At 33.6% G+C, this 17920-nt stretch overlaps 1 protein-coding gene and 3 non-coding genes across 6 annotated transcripts; all 4 read left to right on the plus strand.

Annotated features, from left to right (window-relative positions):
- The first annotated feature begins 11441 nt into the window (after window positions 1-11441).
- On the plus strand, window positions 11442-15057 carry LOC113717326 (uncharacterized). Of its 3 annotated transcripts, XM_027242121.2 has the most exons (7): window positions 11442-11520; window positions 12603-12671; window positions 13206-13268; window positions 13397-13415; window positions 14251-14328; window positions 14512-14616; window positions 14713-15057. In XM_027242121.2, exons 3-7 carry the CDS (start codon window positions 13264-13266, stop codon window positions 14827-14829), a joined length of 324 nt encoding a protein of 107 aa, XP_027097922.1. In that variant the 5' UTR covers window positions 11442-11520; window positions 12603-12671; window positions 13206-13263; the 3' UTR covers window positions 14830-15057. The 3 variants fall into 3 exon arrangements, with proteins under 3 accessions (XP_027097922.1, XP_027097923.1, XP_071926815.1); XM_027242122.2 differs by lacking the exon at window positions 12603-12671 and having other exon boundaries at window positions 11443-11520; XM_072070714.1 differs by lacking the exons at window positions 11442-11520; window positions 12603-12671 and adding an exon at window positions 12768-12900.
- Window positions 11783-11869, plus strand: LOC113717452 (small nucleolar RNA Z159/U59). The gene has a single exon (XR_003454381.1). It is a non-coding gene; the product is annotated as a small nucleolar RNA Z159/U59 (small nucleolar RNA).
- Window positions 12161-12245, plus strand: LOC113717453 (small nucleolar RNA Z159/U59). The gene has a single exon (XR_003454382.1). It is a non-coding gene; the product is annotated as a small nucleolar RNA Z159/U59 (small nucleolar RNA).
- On the plus strand, window positions 12400-12486 carry LOC113717471 (small nucleolar RNA SNOR75). The gene has a single exon (XR_003454397.1). It is a non-coding gene; the product is annotated as a small nucleolar RNA SNOR75 (small nucleolar RNA).
- Window positions 15058-17920: the final 2863 nt, after the last annotated feature.

A 17920-nucleotide genomic window follows, 5' to 3' on the forward strand; every position in this document is an offset into this window, starting at 1 on the left:
ACTAGTGTTGCTGCTAGTTTACAATGATGAGTTTGTTCATCTTTCTTTTTTATTCATCTTCTTGTGTTGTTTAGATTCTTGATTTCTTATTCATCTTCTTGCGTTATTCAGATTCTTGATCTTTTGGGTGGTTTCGCTATTTTTTTTTTTTTAACTTTTTCTTTCTTTGTTCTTGGCTGAAATCAAGACAGTACTAATATTTAAGGATCTGCCCGTTTCAAGTAGTTTTATCTGTGTCTAGTATGCTATGGTTATCATCTAGGATTAGTATGGTTTATCTAAAAAATCACAGAACTCAACCTTCCCTCCCCCCCCCCCCACACCCAAAAAAAAAACCAAAAAAAATTAAGAGAGAAAACAAAAATAGAAGTTAAAATAATATACCTGCATGCATATAAAGGAACCCTTTCGAACTTAAAATATACGAGTTTTCACAGATACACAAGCACTTAATCAATGGTTAGTGTACAGATTATGTTTCACTTTTATTTGGAGTAGAATAACAAAGTGTGTGTGTGTGTGTGTGTTTACGGCAGGTTTGATTGCAAACACAACTTTTGTCCATCCAGCAGTTCAGTTTAATCATACTGTGAAGAAAATAACAATATTGACATTTGTTTCCTTTGCTTTTAGAAAGCTGATGATTATTATTTTTTATTTACATACTGATTGACTGATCAGTTTCTTTATGATCATTATGTTTCAGAAAATTTAACTTCGCTTTGATCTAATTGTTTCTCCTGTATCCCAAGCAAAAAAAAGAACAAAAGCTTGATTAAAAATCAAAAAGGTCTTCTAGGAATTAGCAAATAAACTTAAAAATTGTTTTTTATGTGTCATCTGTTTTGACCAAATTAAATAGCAAGAAAATGGTTCAACTAATAATTCATGTGTATGCAGTAGTTTTACGCTAATCAAAAGAAAAAGTGATCATATGTTTTAACCTTAATCTATCTTTAATCTTGCAGTTCAAGGATTACATTGTGTGCACAATCAAAAGGAAATCAAGGTGCCAAAAAGAAAATCCAAGAACAAGAAAAAGGACCAGCAAGAAAGAACGGATTATCTTGAGCTGCCTGTGCCAGATGAATATGATTCTGAGTATATATTACCTTCCTCAAAGAGAAGTAACAATGATTTCTCTGTCATTGCTTCTACTTCTAGATCGTTGCCTTCTCATGCTGAGTTGCAACAGTACCGACCAATAAGTAAGAAGGAATGGATTATCTTGAACTGCCTGTGCCTCTGCCAGATGAGTATCATTCTAACTATATTTTGCCTTTCCCAGCAATAAGTAACAATGCTTTGTCTAACATTGCTTCTACTTCTAGATCTTTACCTCCACATGCTGCATTCCAACAAATGCAAGAGCAAGAAAGAATGACATATCTTGAGCTGCCTGTGCCAGATGCATATGATTCTTTTGCCTTTCTCAAAGATATGTAAGTAGCAATGATTTCTCTAACTTTGCTTCTATTTCTTGATCCTTGCCTCCTCATGCTGAGTTGCAACAATACCAACAAATGGATAAGATTGATAGCCCTCCTGTCCCTTTAGTGTTCTCTTCTCCAGGATATCATCAAAATCCAAATCCATGTCAAGAAATCAATAACCAGATGATTGCGGATGTTTCTTTGGCTGATCAAATGCACGGTTATCAGTATCAGAGTAACAAAGAGGTTACTTCAATTCCTTTAGACCCCTGTTCCGGAGGAAATTCTTTAGACTTAAGAATAGAAGATCCAATGACTGATCAACAAAGGGGATCAAGGAGCTTTGGTAGATATAATGTGTCAATGATTAATAATCAATGGGGATTCGAAAAACTGAGAGAGTTTGTGGCGCCAAAGTTGTAGATGATTTATTATTGTTTAGGTACTAATATTTGACATGGTGATACTCTAACTGTCCTTTATTTATTATAATATTTGGTTTACTATTGTCTATTGCAATTTTTTTTTGTTTTTTGGTTTTGCGTGTATATGCTGATGATATATTTATATTGATGATCCTTTCCTCTAATGTTCATATTCCACAGAGCTCAACCTTGATGTATCGAAAAATGTACTTGAACATAGAAAAATTTACTTTCTATTCGATTCACCAAACTGAGTGAATAGTTGGTCAACATCGTTTTATTCAATTAATGAATCGAATAACTGATAAAGTAATGAAGGGTTAACAAAGGTTTCAACACTTTCTTCAAGAGGGAAGGACTTATCATAGTTTCTCAACTGTATGAAAAAATGACTATTTGATAAATTATGGAAACAAGACAGATAAGGAAGTAGAAAAAACAAAAGAAAAAGGACAGAGAAAGGCTGAACAGTATACTAGTTTTTATAAATCCTTAGCATGAAGCATATTCCGAGGAACACAAGAATCCTCAATCTAGTAATTTTTTGGAAAACCCAAATTGTGCTCCTTGCAGATGTCCTAACAGGTGCCCCATTGAGTAATGATATTCACCAACTAAGCACCGAAAAAATAGTAAAATCAATTTCCTCTGAAATAGCAAAAATCCTTGGAAATAAATTTCTTATTTATCTGTGTCTGTTTGACAAGAAAGATATTTTGGAGACCTAAGTTGGTAGCTGGTCGCAGGCATTGGATCCACTGTTACAGCTAAATCTTTTTTCCAGCAAGCCCTGTAAATTTTGCCTGGCTGCATATGCAGGTAACTGAAGAAAATTTTGTATCTTTCTTGCAAACCAAAATATGACAAAACCAAAAAGTTAATTCTTTTCTGTTTTGTTATTTTAAACTTTTCTCCAGTACTAGAATTTCGTAGAAAGGTTATATGTTAATACATGCAGTAAAATTTTGACTAATGGCTTAAAACAAGTTCATGAAAGAGAACCCAATAGCAATTTTTTTTTTCAATTCAGTTCACCATTGCAAAATTGTCTTGTTATAAAAAATAGTTTAAATTAGAAATCTTATATCTATAGGATTAGTAAATAATAGGGAACACAACCAGTTTCATCTCTCACATTTTATAAAAATATTCTTTTCGTCTCTCGCTTTTGCAATGAAGCGAATTCGTTCTTGACATTTAAAAATTGAAGCTATTATATCCCTAAACACAACTTTCAATCTAAATTCAACCACTGAAACACCCGATTACAAATTTTATGGGTATAATTGGTAGATCACTTGGTAAACTCAACTCAATATTTACGTGAAAGTTAATGAACCCAATAAGGAAAAATAAAATATTATAACATAAAAGATAAGGATTAATTTATCCTATATTGTCATTGTATATGGTTACGAATCTAGATATCTAACACATCATTTCTATTTAAATTTAAATACCAAATTTGTATGTATGGTATACATTTAGATTCACAAGTGTATACACTAATAGTGCATGAAATGATTTATATAAAAAAAACCCTACTATTCCAAGACAATGAAATGACCTTTTTATGTTACATTTTTTATTTTTTCCTTTTTTGCTCAATAAATATCATGTGAATCTGATGGAATTGACCGAGTGATCCATCAATTTTATCTCCGAAATTTGTTACTGGATTATTGGATGGTTTGATTCATATTGAAAGTTGGGTTCAGGGATTTAACAATTTCAATTTTTAAATATCTGGAACGAATTTGTTTCATTTTAAAAGTGAGGGATGAAAACAATATTTTTGTGAAATGTGAGGGATGAAAAAAATCATTTTCCCTAAATAATATATTCTCTTCTATATTGTTTGATAAATTTTTGTGCTAATTACTTTACATATTTTATATGACCTTTTGGCTTGACAAATTGCTCTTATTTTCTACCCTAAGTCCACCAAATAAAAAAGTCCATTTCACATGTTCAAAGAAAATCGTTTTCTAATTGTGTCCTAATCGTCCCCGGATAAGGCAATTACGGGAGGTTTTGTCCACTCTTACTTTGAGTTGAAATATTTTCGGCAGTTGATCTGCCAATACCCTTTTCCACAAGGATTAGGATTAATTAACCCAACCAACAATATAACTTATAAATACATAGATAGATAGGTCAACCTGACAAAAAAATTTAAAAAATTTTTACACCATACTGGTATTTCGGCCTCAATAAGTCCAGTAGTATTCTTTCTTCTTCAAGAAATTCTCCTTGAAGAAACCTAAAAACTCCATCAATGAAGACATTACAAAAATTCCCTCCAGGGTTTAAATTTGTACCCACAGAACTTGAGCTTTTACACTACCTTCGATCTAAAGTGAATGGCAAAAAAATAGTTTATGAAGATGAAGTACCATTGAAATATGTCGAACTTTATGACATAGAAAATCCTGGTGTATTATTCGAGAATACTGATGAAGACGTGGTTTAAGTCTTCACGAAGATGAGAAAAGTTGCGGAAAATGGATTGAGGTATGAGCGCCAAATCTCTGGGACTAGCTATACTTAGAAAGGTAGCGATAACGCTAAAGATGTTAAAGAAGAGAGAAATTGTGTGGGATCAATCAAGAATTTCAGTTTTGAGAAGAACCAGGTGAATGTTGGATATAACATGAAAGAGCTTACTTTGGATGGAAGGCTTGTTCACAATGCAGAGGTATGTATTCTTGGCTCTTTAATTTACGTCGTTTGTAATGAAATTTGCATGCAACTAGTTTTTCTTATTATTCGAAGTTATTTATCAGTTGATCTTTCTCACATTCTTTTAGTTTCTTGGTTGTTTTTTGGCCTTTTGCAGATGTGTTTTTGACATCTTGGTTGTCTATTTATTTATTCTTTTGCTACTAGTGTTGTTGCTGGTTTACAATGATGAGTTTGTTCATCTTTCTTTCTTATTCATCTTCTCGTGCTGTTTAGATTCTTGATTTCTTATTCATCATCTTGCATCGTTCAGATTCTTGATCTTTTGGGTGGTTTTGCTGTTTTTTTTTTGTTTTGAACTTTTTCTTTCTTTGTTCTTGGCTGAAATTAAGACGGTACTAATATTTAAGGATCTGCCCATTTCAAGTAGTTTTATCTGCGTCTAGTATGCTATGGTTATCATCTAGGGTTAGCATGGTTTATCTAAAAAATCACAGAACTCAACCTCCTCCTCCAACACCCCAAAAAAAAACCAAAAAAAAATTAAGAAAGAAACCAAAAATAGAAGTTAAAATAATATACTTGCATGCATATAAAGGAACTCTTTTGAACTTAAAATATACGAGTTGTCACAGATACACAAGCACTTAATCAATGGTTAATGTACAGATTCTGTTTCACTTTTATTTGGAGTAGAATAACAAAGTATGTGTGTGTGTTTAGGGCAGATTTGATTGCAAACACAACTTTTGTCCAACCAGCTGTTCAGTTTAATCATACTGTGAAGAAAATAACAATATCGACATTTGTTTCCTTTGCTTTTAAAAAGTTGATAATTATTAGTTTTTATTTACACACTGATTGACTGATCAGTTTCTTTATGATCATTATTTTTCAGAAAATTTAACTTTGCTTTGACCTAATTGTTTCTCCTGTATCCCAAGCAAAAAAAGAACAAAAGCTTGATTAAATATCAAAAAGGTCTTCTAGGAATTAGCAAATAAACTTAAAATTTGTTTTTTATGTTTCATCTGTTTTGATCAAATTAAATAGCAAGAAAATGGTTCAACTAATAATTCATGTGCATGCAGTAGTTTTACGCTAATCAAAAGAAAAAGTGATCATATGTTTTAACCTTAATCTATCTTTAATCTTGCAGTTCAAGGGCTACGTTGTGTGCACAATCAAAAGGAAATCTAAGGTGCCGAAAAGAAAATCCAAGAACAAGAAAAAGGACTTGCAAGGAGGAACGAATTATCTTGAGCTGCCTGTGCCAGATGAATATGATTCTTAGTATATATTATCTTCCTCAAAGAGAAGTAACAATGATTTCTCTGTCATTGCTTCTACTTCTAGATTGTTGCCTTCTCATGCTGAGTTGCAACAGTACCAACCAATGGATAAGCAAGAAGGAACGCATTATCTTGAACTGCCTGTGCCTGTGCCAGATGAGTATGATTCTAACTATATTTTGCCTTTCTTAGCAATTAGTAACAATACTTTGTCTAACATCGCTTCTACTTCTAGATCTTTACCGCCACATGCTGCGTTGCAACAATACTAACAAATGCAAGAGCAAGAAGGAATGACATATCTTGAGCTGCCTGTGCCAAATGCATATGATTCTGAATATATTTTGCCTTCCTCAAAGATATGTAAGTAGCTATGATTTCTCTAACTTTGCTTCTACTTCTTGATCCTTGCCTCCTCATGTTGAGTTGCAACAATACGAACAAATGGATAAGACTGATAGCCCTCCTGTCCCTTTAGTGTTCTCTTCTCCAGGATATCATCAAAATCCAAATCCATGTCAAGAGATCAATAACCAGATGATTGCTGATGTTTCTTTGTCTGATCAAATGCATGATTATCATTATCATTATCAAAGTAACAAAGAGGTTACTTCAATTCCTTTAATGCCCTGTTCCGAAGGAAATTCTTTAGGCTTAAGAATAGAAAATCCAATGACTGATCAACAATGGGGATCAAGGAACTTTGGTGGATATAATGTGTCAATGATTAATAATCAATGGGGATTAGAAAAACTGAGAGAGTTTGTGGCGTCAAATTTGTAGATGATTTATTATTGTTTGGATACTAATAATTCTTTTTTTTTTTGCTTTTTTGGTTTTGCGTGTATATGCTGATGATATATATATATATTGATGATTATTTCCTCTAATGTTCACACTCCACAGAGCTCAACCTTGACGTATCGAAAAATGTACTTGAACATAGAAAAATTTACTTACTATTCGATTCATCAAACTGAGTGAATAGTTGGTCAGCATCGTTTTATTCAATTAATGGATTGAATAACTGATAAAGTAATGAAGAGTTAACAAAGGTTTCAACACTTTCTTCAAGAGGGAAGGACTTATCATAGTTTCTCAACTGTATGAAAAAGTGACTATTTGACAAATTATGGAAACAAGACAGATAAGGAAGTGGAAAAAACAAAAGAAAAAAGGACAGAGAAAGGCTGAACAGTATACTAGTTTTTATAAATCCTTAGCATGAAGCATATTCCGCGGAACACAAGAATCCTCAATCTAGTAATTTTTCTGGAAAATCCCAAATTGTGTTCCTTGCAGATGTCCTAACAGGTGCCCCATCGAGTAATGATATTCACCAACTAAGCACAAAAAAAATAGAAAAATCAATTGCCTCTGAAATAGAAGAAACCCTCGACAATAAATTTCTTATTAATCTATGTTTGTTTGACAAGAAAGATACTTTGGAGACCTAAGTTGGAAGCTGGTCGCAGGCATTGGATCCACTGTTACAGCTAAATCTTTTTTCCAGCAAACCCTGCAAATTTTGCATGGCTGCAAATGCATGTAATTGAAGAAAATTTTGTATCTTTCTTGCAAACCAAAATATCACAAAACCAAAAAGTTAATTCTTTTCTATTTTGTTATTTTTAAACTTTTCTCCAGTACTAGAATTTCGTTGTACGTATGATGGATCATATTGAAGTAAAAATACTTGCCAATCAACAAATAGAAGGGAATACTTGCCAATCAACAAATCAAATTGAAAAAATTTCACCATGGCTTGTCAAAAAAAAAAAAGAAAAAAGAATGCTATCCCTCAATCCACTTTGATCTTTCTTAAACGATTGAGAAACAGTCATTTAACAATTGAAGGAATTAAAAAAAGGAAAATTTTATTTTGTAATAAAGTTTATCTGTAAGTAAATATTGACCATGCTAATACATTGTCAATACTTAAGCAGCATTAGAAATTGACTAAGATATTCCAAACCCCTATGATTAGCCATCGCAGAATTTTCGTTTCTTTCTAAAGCTATTTCCAAACTCAGTCCAATCTTCTCCACTATTGAAATTCTTGAAATTCTTGCTCTTCCTGGCTCATTGATGGAGGCCTTGTTATTGATGGTACCGTTGCAGTTGGTATCTCAATGAGGATTGCATTTTCTCTAGAAAATAATGTCACTAGTTCTTGATCTGTTGGCTTTCCACTAGTTGGGAATATTGTTGCAGATGGTGTTTCCATTGCAGCTTTCTTCTCCTTCTCGATTGCCAATAGATGTTCTACAGAATAAATTACCTAAACACCATCCATTGACACGAATTTTGGAGAAATTGCGTCATAGATGTACCTTGATTCTTGATCAGGTTGAGCAAAAGCCTATAAGCCTTCATGATATGGATATCTCTCATAACAGGGGAACAACGAAGAAATAGGACCAGTAGCCTTATTGCTCTCTTGGTACTGATTTTGGTATGCTACTTCGTAAGTGGACACCCATGATACTGATTTCGATATCCTTCACAGGATTGCAACTAGGGGAAAGAAGCCATGGTCTGATCATACTTTTCTTGATCATAAAGCTGCATTTGATTACTAGGCAATAAAGAGATGGAAGCAATCTCATTGTTACTAGCTGCTGGGAAAGTTGGCAAAATATAGTTATTGTATTCATCAACTATAGGCAACTGCAGAGCTAGCTTCTGAACTCCCTGCAATTTCTCATTTCTGGATCTTCCTTCCTCCTTGGATGATTTTCTCTTTATTGTGCATAACACATAGTCCGGGAACTGCAATAGTGAATTTGAGATCGAATAGTGTAAATTTGTTCAATTAGTTACTACTGCTAGCAAAAAGTATCAATTGATCATTACTACTGGTACTTCTATAATGAAGAAAATGATCCTAATCTTTAGTTTGAATTTAAAAACCTCAAAAATTTTAAAAATCAAATAATCTCTTATTTGGGTATCAAGTGTTTAGCTTTGTCTTTCAACCCATCTTTCATACAATTTTAGCCATATATATATTTACTTATTCTCAGATATCATTTTTGTAGTAAGAAAAAAAAATCTAATAAAAAATGATATCCTACTAGTATTTGATACACACACACACACACACACACACACACACACACACATATATATACTAGAGGAAGATAGCCCGCGCAATGCGCGGGAGTTTGCTGCATATGGTATAAAATAGTTTTTAATTTTTTATTTAATGTAACAGCATGGAAAATTAATTTTTAATAATAGAAAGATTACCATGAAAAGATTAAGGATAACTATATATTAAACTTCGTAAGAATGGAAGATTGAGTAAAAGCGGAATCCATAAATTTCATTCTTTAACGAATATTCATATTTACATGAAAGTAAAGTAGTAGGCTGTTGCATTTAACTTCTATCGAATATGGTAGTTGTCTGTTGTAGTAGTAGTAGCTTTCCTTGCATTGTCTTTGTTATCTTGTAGATAGGTTGAGAACTGCAAAATTGCTAGATATATTTTTAGATTAAAATCTCAGTTTTAAATTGTCCAAATCATTATTTGCCTTCTCCTAGAGCAAAACCTTCACTTTCTCTATTATGAATCAGACAATGAACAATGAAACTTGACTATTGCAACTTCCTGCAGACTCTGAGCAAACAGAAAAGGAATATCCTCAGCTTAGAAATAAGAAACATAAGACTATCCAGATGGGAAAAAATTGTATTTTAACAGGAAGAAATAATAAATAGAAGTGCTTGTGCTTAACAATAGATGACATTGGATAATACTACATGATTTTTGTACACAACAAAATGATACTAAGAATAGAATCAAATCATACCGGTGAAAATCAAGGTTCGCAAGCTACTACTACCAACAAACAAATAATAGTACATTTTAAAAAGAAATAATCATCAAATACGACAAAGAAAGTTTGGAATGCATTGTTCAGCACTAAAGAAGCTAGAATTTGAAACCTTATGTAAAACGTGTTTAGTACCAGCATAAAGCATGAGTCCTCGTATTTTATCATCTTCAGGAAACTCTTTTCCTGGACAAATGTTACATAAAAAATGCACTTATGAAGTCATAAAGGCCGAAGAATAAATTATATTGTTGTTTAAATGTCTATAGGAACTTTCATCTCCAAACAGGAAACTAAGAAAAAGAACTGAACAGGAAAATAATCATGAGAAAATTGTATGCATGGCAATGATTTAACAGTCTAAACAGACAATCTAAGATAATAGGAGCTCTACCAAGTTCCCAAAAGTTAGGAGCATTCCAAATGTACTTAATGGTCTACGGGACAATATGATCACAATGTTCAGAATTTGATCATCAGTGTGAAAATTGCAACTAAGAGGGAGAGGACTTTAGCCAACTACTTGTTTGATTATTAGTGGTAGATTTACTTGGGATTTCAATTCTTATTGGTCGTTATTCTTTATTGGTTTCAACCTTCTAATCATCCACATTCAAGTCAAGTACTTTGATGAATAACTTAAGCAAATATACAAAAGAATACATGAAAGAATAAACTTTGACACAAACTCAAATCAGTAGGACAAAGTATTAACTACCAATTCAAAATGACTCGGAATCTAACTATCACCAAAATCAATTGCATAAGAATCACCTTATTACCAAAGCAAACAATTAGATAAGAAATCACACGATTCAAAAAATTCAATTGCAGTAGAAAAATCAATTGCAGTATAAACCACACCATAATGCATCAATTGCAGTAGTTTTTTGGCTTACCTTGTTCCAAATACTCCCTGCAAAAACTTTTTTTTCATAGTTGCTCCAAACCTATTCCAACAAAATCACACCGTTTAAATTGTACACAGCAACCAAATTTGTGGGAAGCAATAATATTAACACTAAATTATGCTAACAGGGTATCTAATTTCAGAATAGAAGCATTTAGCTCACAATAGAAACTATGATTTTACAAGCAAATCATACCATAAAAAAAATAATAAAAGCTCACCTCAAGCTAAACCACCAAGAATGGTTTCAACATAACAAGTTATAATAGTAAAGCAATGGTAATAATTGATACTACTTATAATTTAATTAACACAAGCCAATCAATGCCTCAATATGGATATTTAAGTAATTACACCAATAAAGAAGCTACCATGGGTTATACCCATTGTAGAAAAGATAACCACATAACCACACATTCCCAAAATACCAAAACCTTTGAACAAATCTCAAGAGCATTTCAGTAAATATAAAAATACACATGCTATCTTAAGTAGTACCCACCGTTATAACTATATTCAAAACAACCTTACAATCCTAAAATGCCCCTACTCTTACGGTTAAAATTCAAAACCATTCTTTGACCCAAACTCATTCTTATATAATATAAGGATAAGGATATATAAATATATACACGCGCACACACACATACATTTGGATTCAAAAAATATTTTACGGCACACCCTTGGTTAATAGGTGGAGCGCAATAACCCAAGGCTGCCAAACGCTTTAGTGATTTCTAATCATTGGCCCAAAAACAAAACCCACTACAAATGATCTTAGCTCTGTGTCCACAACTATGAAGGCCCAAATAAGCCCAATAATCCTAGGGCTTTGCAAACGTAAAACCCTTTGCCTCCCCACAAATCCCCACTCTATAAATATCTCCACGAAAATCAGCCCTTCTTAGCAGCGCCTTGGCTCTCGCAGTAGCTCAGGTAGCTTAAATCTTCAATTCTTGAGCTTAATCTTATGATCATATCGTTAATTTCCATTTTTGCTACGTGGGTTTTGCTTAATTTCGTGAATAATGTTGAATAAGTGAGAGAGATTTGACTATTTATCTTGTTTTGCTGAACTCTTAATGTACTCGAAGATCTGCTAATATTTTGCGCGATTAATCTTCTGTGTTTGCTTTAATTTGTTCTTTTCCTGGGCTTAATTATTGCTTATGTTTGTGATTAAGGCCTTGGTTTTTTTGCCTCTGAGGATGATTAAATGAAAACTTTCGTTCTTCTGAGAATATTTCTCATGCGGAAGATTTATGGAGACCTGAACTGAAGAGGCATGACTTGAAGTCTATGATTGTTTCTGAGAGCTTTTCAGTGGACCCTTTTGTTGTTTGGTAGATAAGAACTTGGGAAGCTGAATAAAAATGTTAAATTTAGAGGATGAGTAAATACTGAATCTTGCTGAATAGTTAAGGGAAGCTTTCTTAAGTAGCCGAGGATAATGTTGATTAAGTGTCTTGAGATTGTCGTTTGAATTGTTTTAGTGGTTAATATTTTGTTCTAGCGTGTATTAATCAAGAGTTCATAGTTTATTGTTGGATTTGTTTATAGAATTTGGGCTTTCTGTGACTCTGATGATGATCATATTGAAAACTTTCGTTCTTCTGAGAGAATATATGCGGAAAGTTTTTGGAGACCTGAACTGAAGAGAAACATGTCCACTAACGAGTCTTCAAGATGTCTGTATTAGAGAAAGTAGGCAAATTGTTCCCTTTCTTGTATCCATTTTTGTCTAATGGATGTCTCTGACACTTTTTATTTATATTTTGCGTTGATTTGCACTGTGAATGGGTTTGTCATGTTTCTCCTCTGTGATGAACAAAATAAGATGACGAGTCCGATTGAAATCCATTCTTATACCATGAGGACAATCGAGGCATTTGTCTGAGAGGAACTTGTGACCTTTATCACTGAATTTTTATTCCTAGCATGTGATTTATTTTCAGCCAATTTGCATTTTTCATAGCATTCACACTTTGGTAGTCTAACATCATTGATTGGGCTATTAGGGTTGATGGCCACGTCTAAGAGTTCCTTTCCTCTATGGCCACATCTTGGATGACAATTGAACTGCTGCTGTGAGTTTGATCTGGGACTTCTGTACTTTTTTCTTTTTCCAAAAGAATGACTATTTTACTCGTGCTTTAATTTGTAGGCATTTCTTTGTTTTTTAGATGGAATAAAATGAAGGTCTTCCTTTGTTTCTGGTGATGTTTGCATAAACTTTCGCCTTTCCCTAAGATTTCATGAGGATAAAAGTCCATTGAGACCCAAGCTGAAGATTCATGTGGAAGATCTTTATAAGAAGTATGGTGTTCTTTGTTCTTTGACTAGTGTCATGTAAGGATGAGACTGAGAGAGTCAGTACGAGTATAGACTGTGTTCAAAAACTTTCCTTTGTTTTAGTTGATTTTTGATTTCTTTCTAATAACTTTGTTGCATAAAGGCTCCATGAGTGACCTTAATTCTGTATTTTTAAATTTCCAACTGCTTCTTTTTGGTTGATTCACTTTAGAGTATAAAAAATCGGAAAAAGGGAAATTACAATATTCAAGTTTCACATTTTAGTTTTTCTCTTTTCTGATTTTCTTTTTGGTGTTTTTGTTTTGTAGTGGCCCAATTTTTGTCACTCCATTGGAGAAGAGCTGAAGCAATTCTCTTTTGTTGAAAATGAGGTATATAATTTCTTTTACTTCATTCTTGATTTTGCCTCTACAATTTTGTGAGCTGTTTAATCATTTCCAAGTTCGAAACTCCAATTAACTTGGGCACTAAATCTTTTCTGTGTTTTGTTCCATTGCAGCCGCCCAATGGAAGAGGATGTAAGTTGCTCTTTCGCTTGATTGATTTTTGTTAAATCATGTCCTAAGAAATAGTCTCTTCTTTGATAAGAAATAGTCTCTTCTTTGATAAATAAAAGATTATAGAATGTCTGGACTATATGTAGTTTGTTTTGAAGGCTAACTATCAGAATGTTTGATATTGTTTTTGAAGGTTATGATTTATGTCTTTTAGAAGCTCCAGAGAAACATGCTATATTTGTTGCTTTATTCTTATTCAGAAAGTTGTCGGTTTTAAAATTCTTCTGTTGTATGTCTTGATCCCACAAAAAAGTTGCGGGGGAAGGGGTTGGTTGCTGCCAATCCTATTGCTATGTTGTTATGCCAAGATTGGCTAACGGTTAGTTGAGGAGTTAAAGAAATGGGGAGGCAGAATGTGGGTGGAGTAACAAATTAAAAGCTGGTAATAGTATTACTTTGAAGGGTATGATTAATGCGTGAATCTTAAACCTGGACCTAGCAACTGGTATACCAAATCTTTTGGCTTATAGTGGTAGAAAGTTTGAACGCCCCTAGTGGTGGTGGTGATTTACTACCCGATACTTTCTCCATCAAAATCTGTTTTTTATTTTTAAAAGTATCTTTTTATTTTTTTGAGCTACATTGCTCTCTCAATGTGTGTGTGAAACTGCTAGAGAGAGCTTGCTTAAGCTGAGACAGACAAGAACATTTACAGCACGAATTTTGGTTATAAGTTTGTTCTGTAAGATTTTGTAATGTTTTTTGTCCTGTAACTTGCTGAGATAGGTTGCTTACATACCATGAATCTGTGGAGATGGCACGCACTTAAAATGTTTTATCTGGTTGTCTTCTCCAGGGTGCGAAGAATGAGGAAGAAGAATTTACAACTGGGCCTCTATCTATTTTGATGTTGAGTGTCAAAAATAACACTCAGGTATCATCCAGAGCTTCCCCCCACCATCCCTCCCCCGTCTCTTCTTTTTTTGCTCCCCCCTCCTGCAGGGCACATATGGTACTATGTGGCATCAAAATTGTGTGGAAATTGTGATTCACCATCTATCGAGCAGCATTTTCTAATGATTTTTATCGCAAAATGCCATATATCTGTGTTTGTCAGGTGCTCATTAACTGTCGGAACAACAGAAAGCTTCTTGGTCGTGTGCGTGCCTTTGACAGGCACTGCAATATGGTTCTGGAAAATGTTAGAGAGATGTGGACTGAGGTTGGTTCGTTTAAAGAGCTAAATCTCCACTTAGCATATCTAATAGTCTGCTTATAATTCTTCATCTTATAACTTTGTCACCTTTGTTATCTGCAGGTGCCCAAGACAGGGAAAGGCAAGAAAAAAGCTCTTCCAGTTAACAAGGACAGGTTCATTAGTAAAATGTTCCTTCGCGGGGATTCTGTAATCATTGTTCTGCGTAATCCCAAGTAAATGTTTTGAAGTTCCAGCATGTGATAAGACACAAATACCGAATTATGATGTCAATATTAGGACGTGTGTGGAATCTCTAGTGAGCTGATTTAAAGTCGTGCATTGGCAAAAATAACAATATGTACTGTCTTTTTGTTTGGCTTATCTCTACCGACAAGGCATAGCTCTACATGTTTGGCTGTAACATACATACATCTGTCTGAACAATGGTTGATTTTCTGGCCCTAATCTTTTTAATCGTTAGATTAGCTTGTTTCAGATGTTTATTCTCTGCACGTCATGCAGCTGCTTGAAATTAAGATGTTGATCATAAGATTCTACAGACTTGCAAGCTAAGGTAGGCTAGTATGCTGAAACGTGAATGAGGCTTAACTGCTGGAAATGATGAATTCGCAACAACTGGTAGGCTTAGACGACCAATATGCAGGTCAAGTGGACTCTTTAAATGGAAGCAAGGAGTATTTCAAGCATTCGTTAAATCAAAACATAATATGCTTTAACTGAGTATTTTTTTTTAATCGTTGGTGTGTGTGTGGGTGTGGTTAACTGTGGTGGTTTTCGTATTTTCGAGTTCTCAAGGCTGACTTTGTATGCAAGCATGAACTTAAGGTGAGCAATGCCTTGGACACCCAGAATTGTTCAATTGATGCAGGAGTTGAGAGATGCTGGTGGAATTCTTTGCAGGAAAACTGCTTTTGTTGAGCGTTCTGTCTTCTTATGTTTCTCTCCTTCTCGCTACAAATCCCATTCCTTTTCCTCGTTGAGATCCTCAAGGAAGTGCATCGCAGTTGCTGCACTACATTGGATTATGAAACAATCTACTTGGAAAGATCCCTTCCCAAAATTCACAAGTTTATTTGGAAACTGAGAGGAGGGTATGGTCAAAATTTTAGTGATTGTATCCAATGCATTGCTCAAGAATCAACCATTTGCATGTAATTTTTCCTCAAAAAGAGGAAAATATTTTCCTCGTTCTTGCTTGAGTATTTGTTTCAGTTTTTATTCATATCATAACAAACATTTTGATTCTCATATAAGATAAACCATGATTAATTACTAATAATTTCTTGAGAGGGAAAAAAAAAGAGAAAAAGATGCCGACTACAGACTGACCAGGCCAGACCGTGGTAATAAAACCTTCCAAACAAAAACCTTTACAACGTGTGAAACTGCATCATTATTAATTTTAATGTGGAGGAAATTCAATAGTGGATTACATCAACTTGATAGTTGACATCGCTCTTCCTAAGCAATCCCTCTTGAACATCTTCAATCAAAGTGTAATTGATTGCTTGTGGGTTTTCATGAAATGATGGATCTTGACACTTCAATGCTCAGTTTCGTTACGCTAGATTCAAATGATCTATATAAATTTGATCAACAATTAATAGGGAAGATCTTAATCAAGGTTTGACTTGAAAAGAATTAAACAATATACCTTGCGGAAATGTCCAGTTGTAAACTAGGCTTAATTTATTAAATGGGAATAAATAAATGGGAAGTGCCCATCTTGTGGATTCTCAATTCATGCTCCATAGGCCAAAATTAAAAGATAATTGTTAAAAGAAAAAAGTGGGACCGGAAAAATTAAGACAAATAGAGCAAGAAATGAGAAGTGCACCAAGAAGATATTGAAAGAAAGGGAGTGGAAATTGGAAAAGAGTGTTGAAATATACTTGAATTGGATGCACTTCTAGGATCCTTGGAAATAGAAGCTAAGGCCAATACAAGTTTGCTTTTTGGTGAGGACGGTTTCTTATAAAAAGTGGTCTGTTCAAATTCTACTTTCGATACGAAGCCAATTTTGGTGGTTAGGGTGCAAGCGAGTTGAGTTTAATCAGTAACTTACGAGCTTTACTTGGTTCGAACTCAAATTCGCATCAATCTCGATCTCAAATTCGAACAATTCGAACAATTTGATGAGTTGAACTTAATCTTAATATGTGAAACTCGAAAGTTCGCTAAGTTTAATAGAACTCAATCGAGATTTACATATATGTTTTTTAAAATTTTTAAATTTATTAGTATAAAATATCTATTTTATCCCTTATTTAAAATTATATAAAATATAAATTTATATTTCTTAAATTCGATTAGACTCGATTAAGTTCATTTGAACTCGAAATAAGCTCGATTGGGCTTGATGAGCACGAGGTCGAGGTTGAGTTCAAGTAATGCAAAATAAAATTGAACTCGAGTTCAAACTCAACTTTTAAGAAGTTGACGAGCTCGAGTTTAAGTTTTAGTCTAAAATTTTTAACTTGATTTGAGATCGAGTAGTGCACTACTAGAGTTCAATTCAACTCGATTACACCCTTATTGGTGGACGATATGTAAGAACCCTTGTAAGCGACTTTTGGTCCCATAAGCATGCCCTGTCTTATGATAGTGGTCGGAGTTGAATCCACCCAAACTTTATTTTATCTTAAAAAAAAAAGGAAATAGAAGCTGAGGATGGTATATGCATCAAGCAACAAGATGGTGTGCACATATTGGAAGCCGCAGCAAGGAATTTTTGCATATGTATTTTGAAATTTTATCATAGATGGTTCGACAAGCATAATATGGAAATAGAAAGTCTCAGAAGCTGGACTCACTTGTGTATTTTCCTTGGTGCTTCCTTTTTCTAACTCATATAAGCTGCAATTTTCCAAATTAATAAGCAAATAGGAATATGAATATTCAGTAATTCTTTGATGAAAATTCAGTAATTCTAGGACAGAGATTCCTCAATGCATGCACCACGTAGTATGATTCAAGTATTTTTAATGAATGACCTATGGAAATGGAACAGACTAGTATACACAATTTAACTTAATTTATATTTTAAAAGCACATATTTATATTTATTACCCACTTTGTATTTAGACATATCTTTAATTTTGTTCCACCTTTTTAAATTATCTCAGGAGTTCTCTTTACATTAGTGTCTATTAAGCACTTGTAAAAGAAAAGTTGGTTAAGGAAGTATTAGTCTAATAGTTAAAATTCATATTCCAAAATTTAGAGGTCTTGAATTCATAATTCCCCCCCCCCCCCCCCCTTCGCTTCTTAAATCTCAGACTCCCTTGGTAGAATTTTTTTTAAAAAA

Source organism: Coffea arabica, chromosome 11c, assembly GCF_036785885.1.
Source record: "Coffea arabica cultivar ET-39 chromosome 11c, Coffea Arabica ET-39 HiFi, whole genome shotgun sequence".
NCBI lineage: Eukaryota > Viridiplantae > Streptophyta > Magnoliopsida > Gentianales > Rubiaceae > Coffea > Coffea arabica.

Coding starts and splice junctions, on each gene's coding strand:
- LOC113717326 (XM_027242121.2), top strand. Junction 14,329..14,511: donor GTGTCAAAAATAACACTCAG/GTATCATCCAGA, acceptor TGTGTTTGTCAG/GTGCTCATTAACTGTCGGAA. Junction 14,617..14,712: donor TTAGAGAGATGTGGACTGAG/GTTGGTTCGTTT, acceptor TGTTATCTGCAG/GTGCCCAAGACAGGGAAAGG.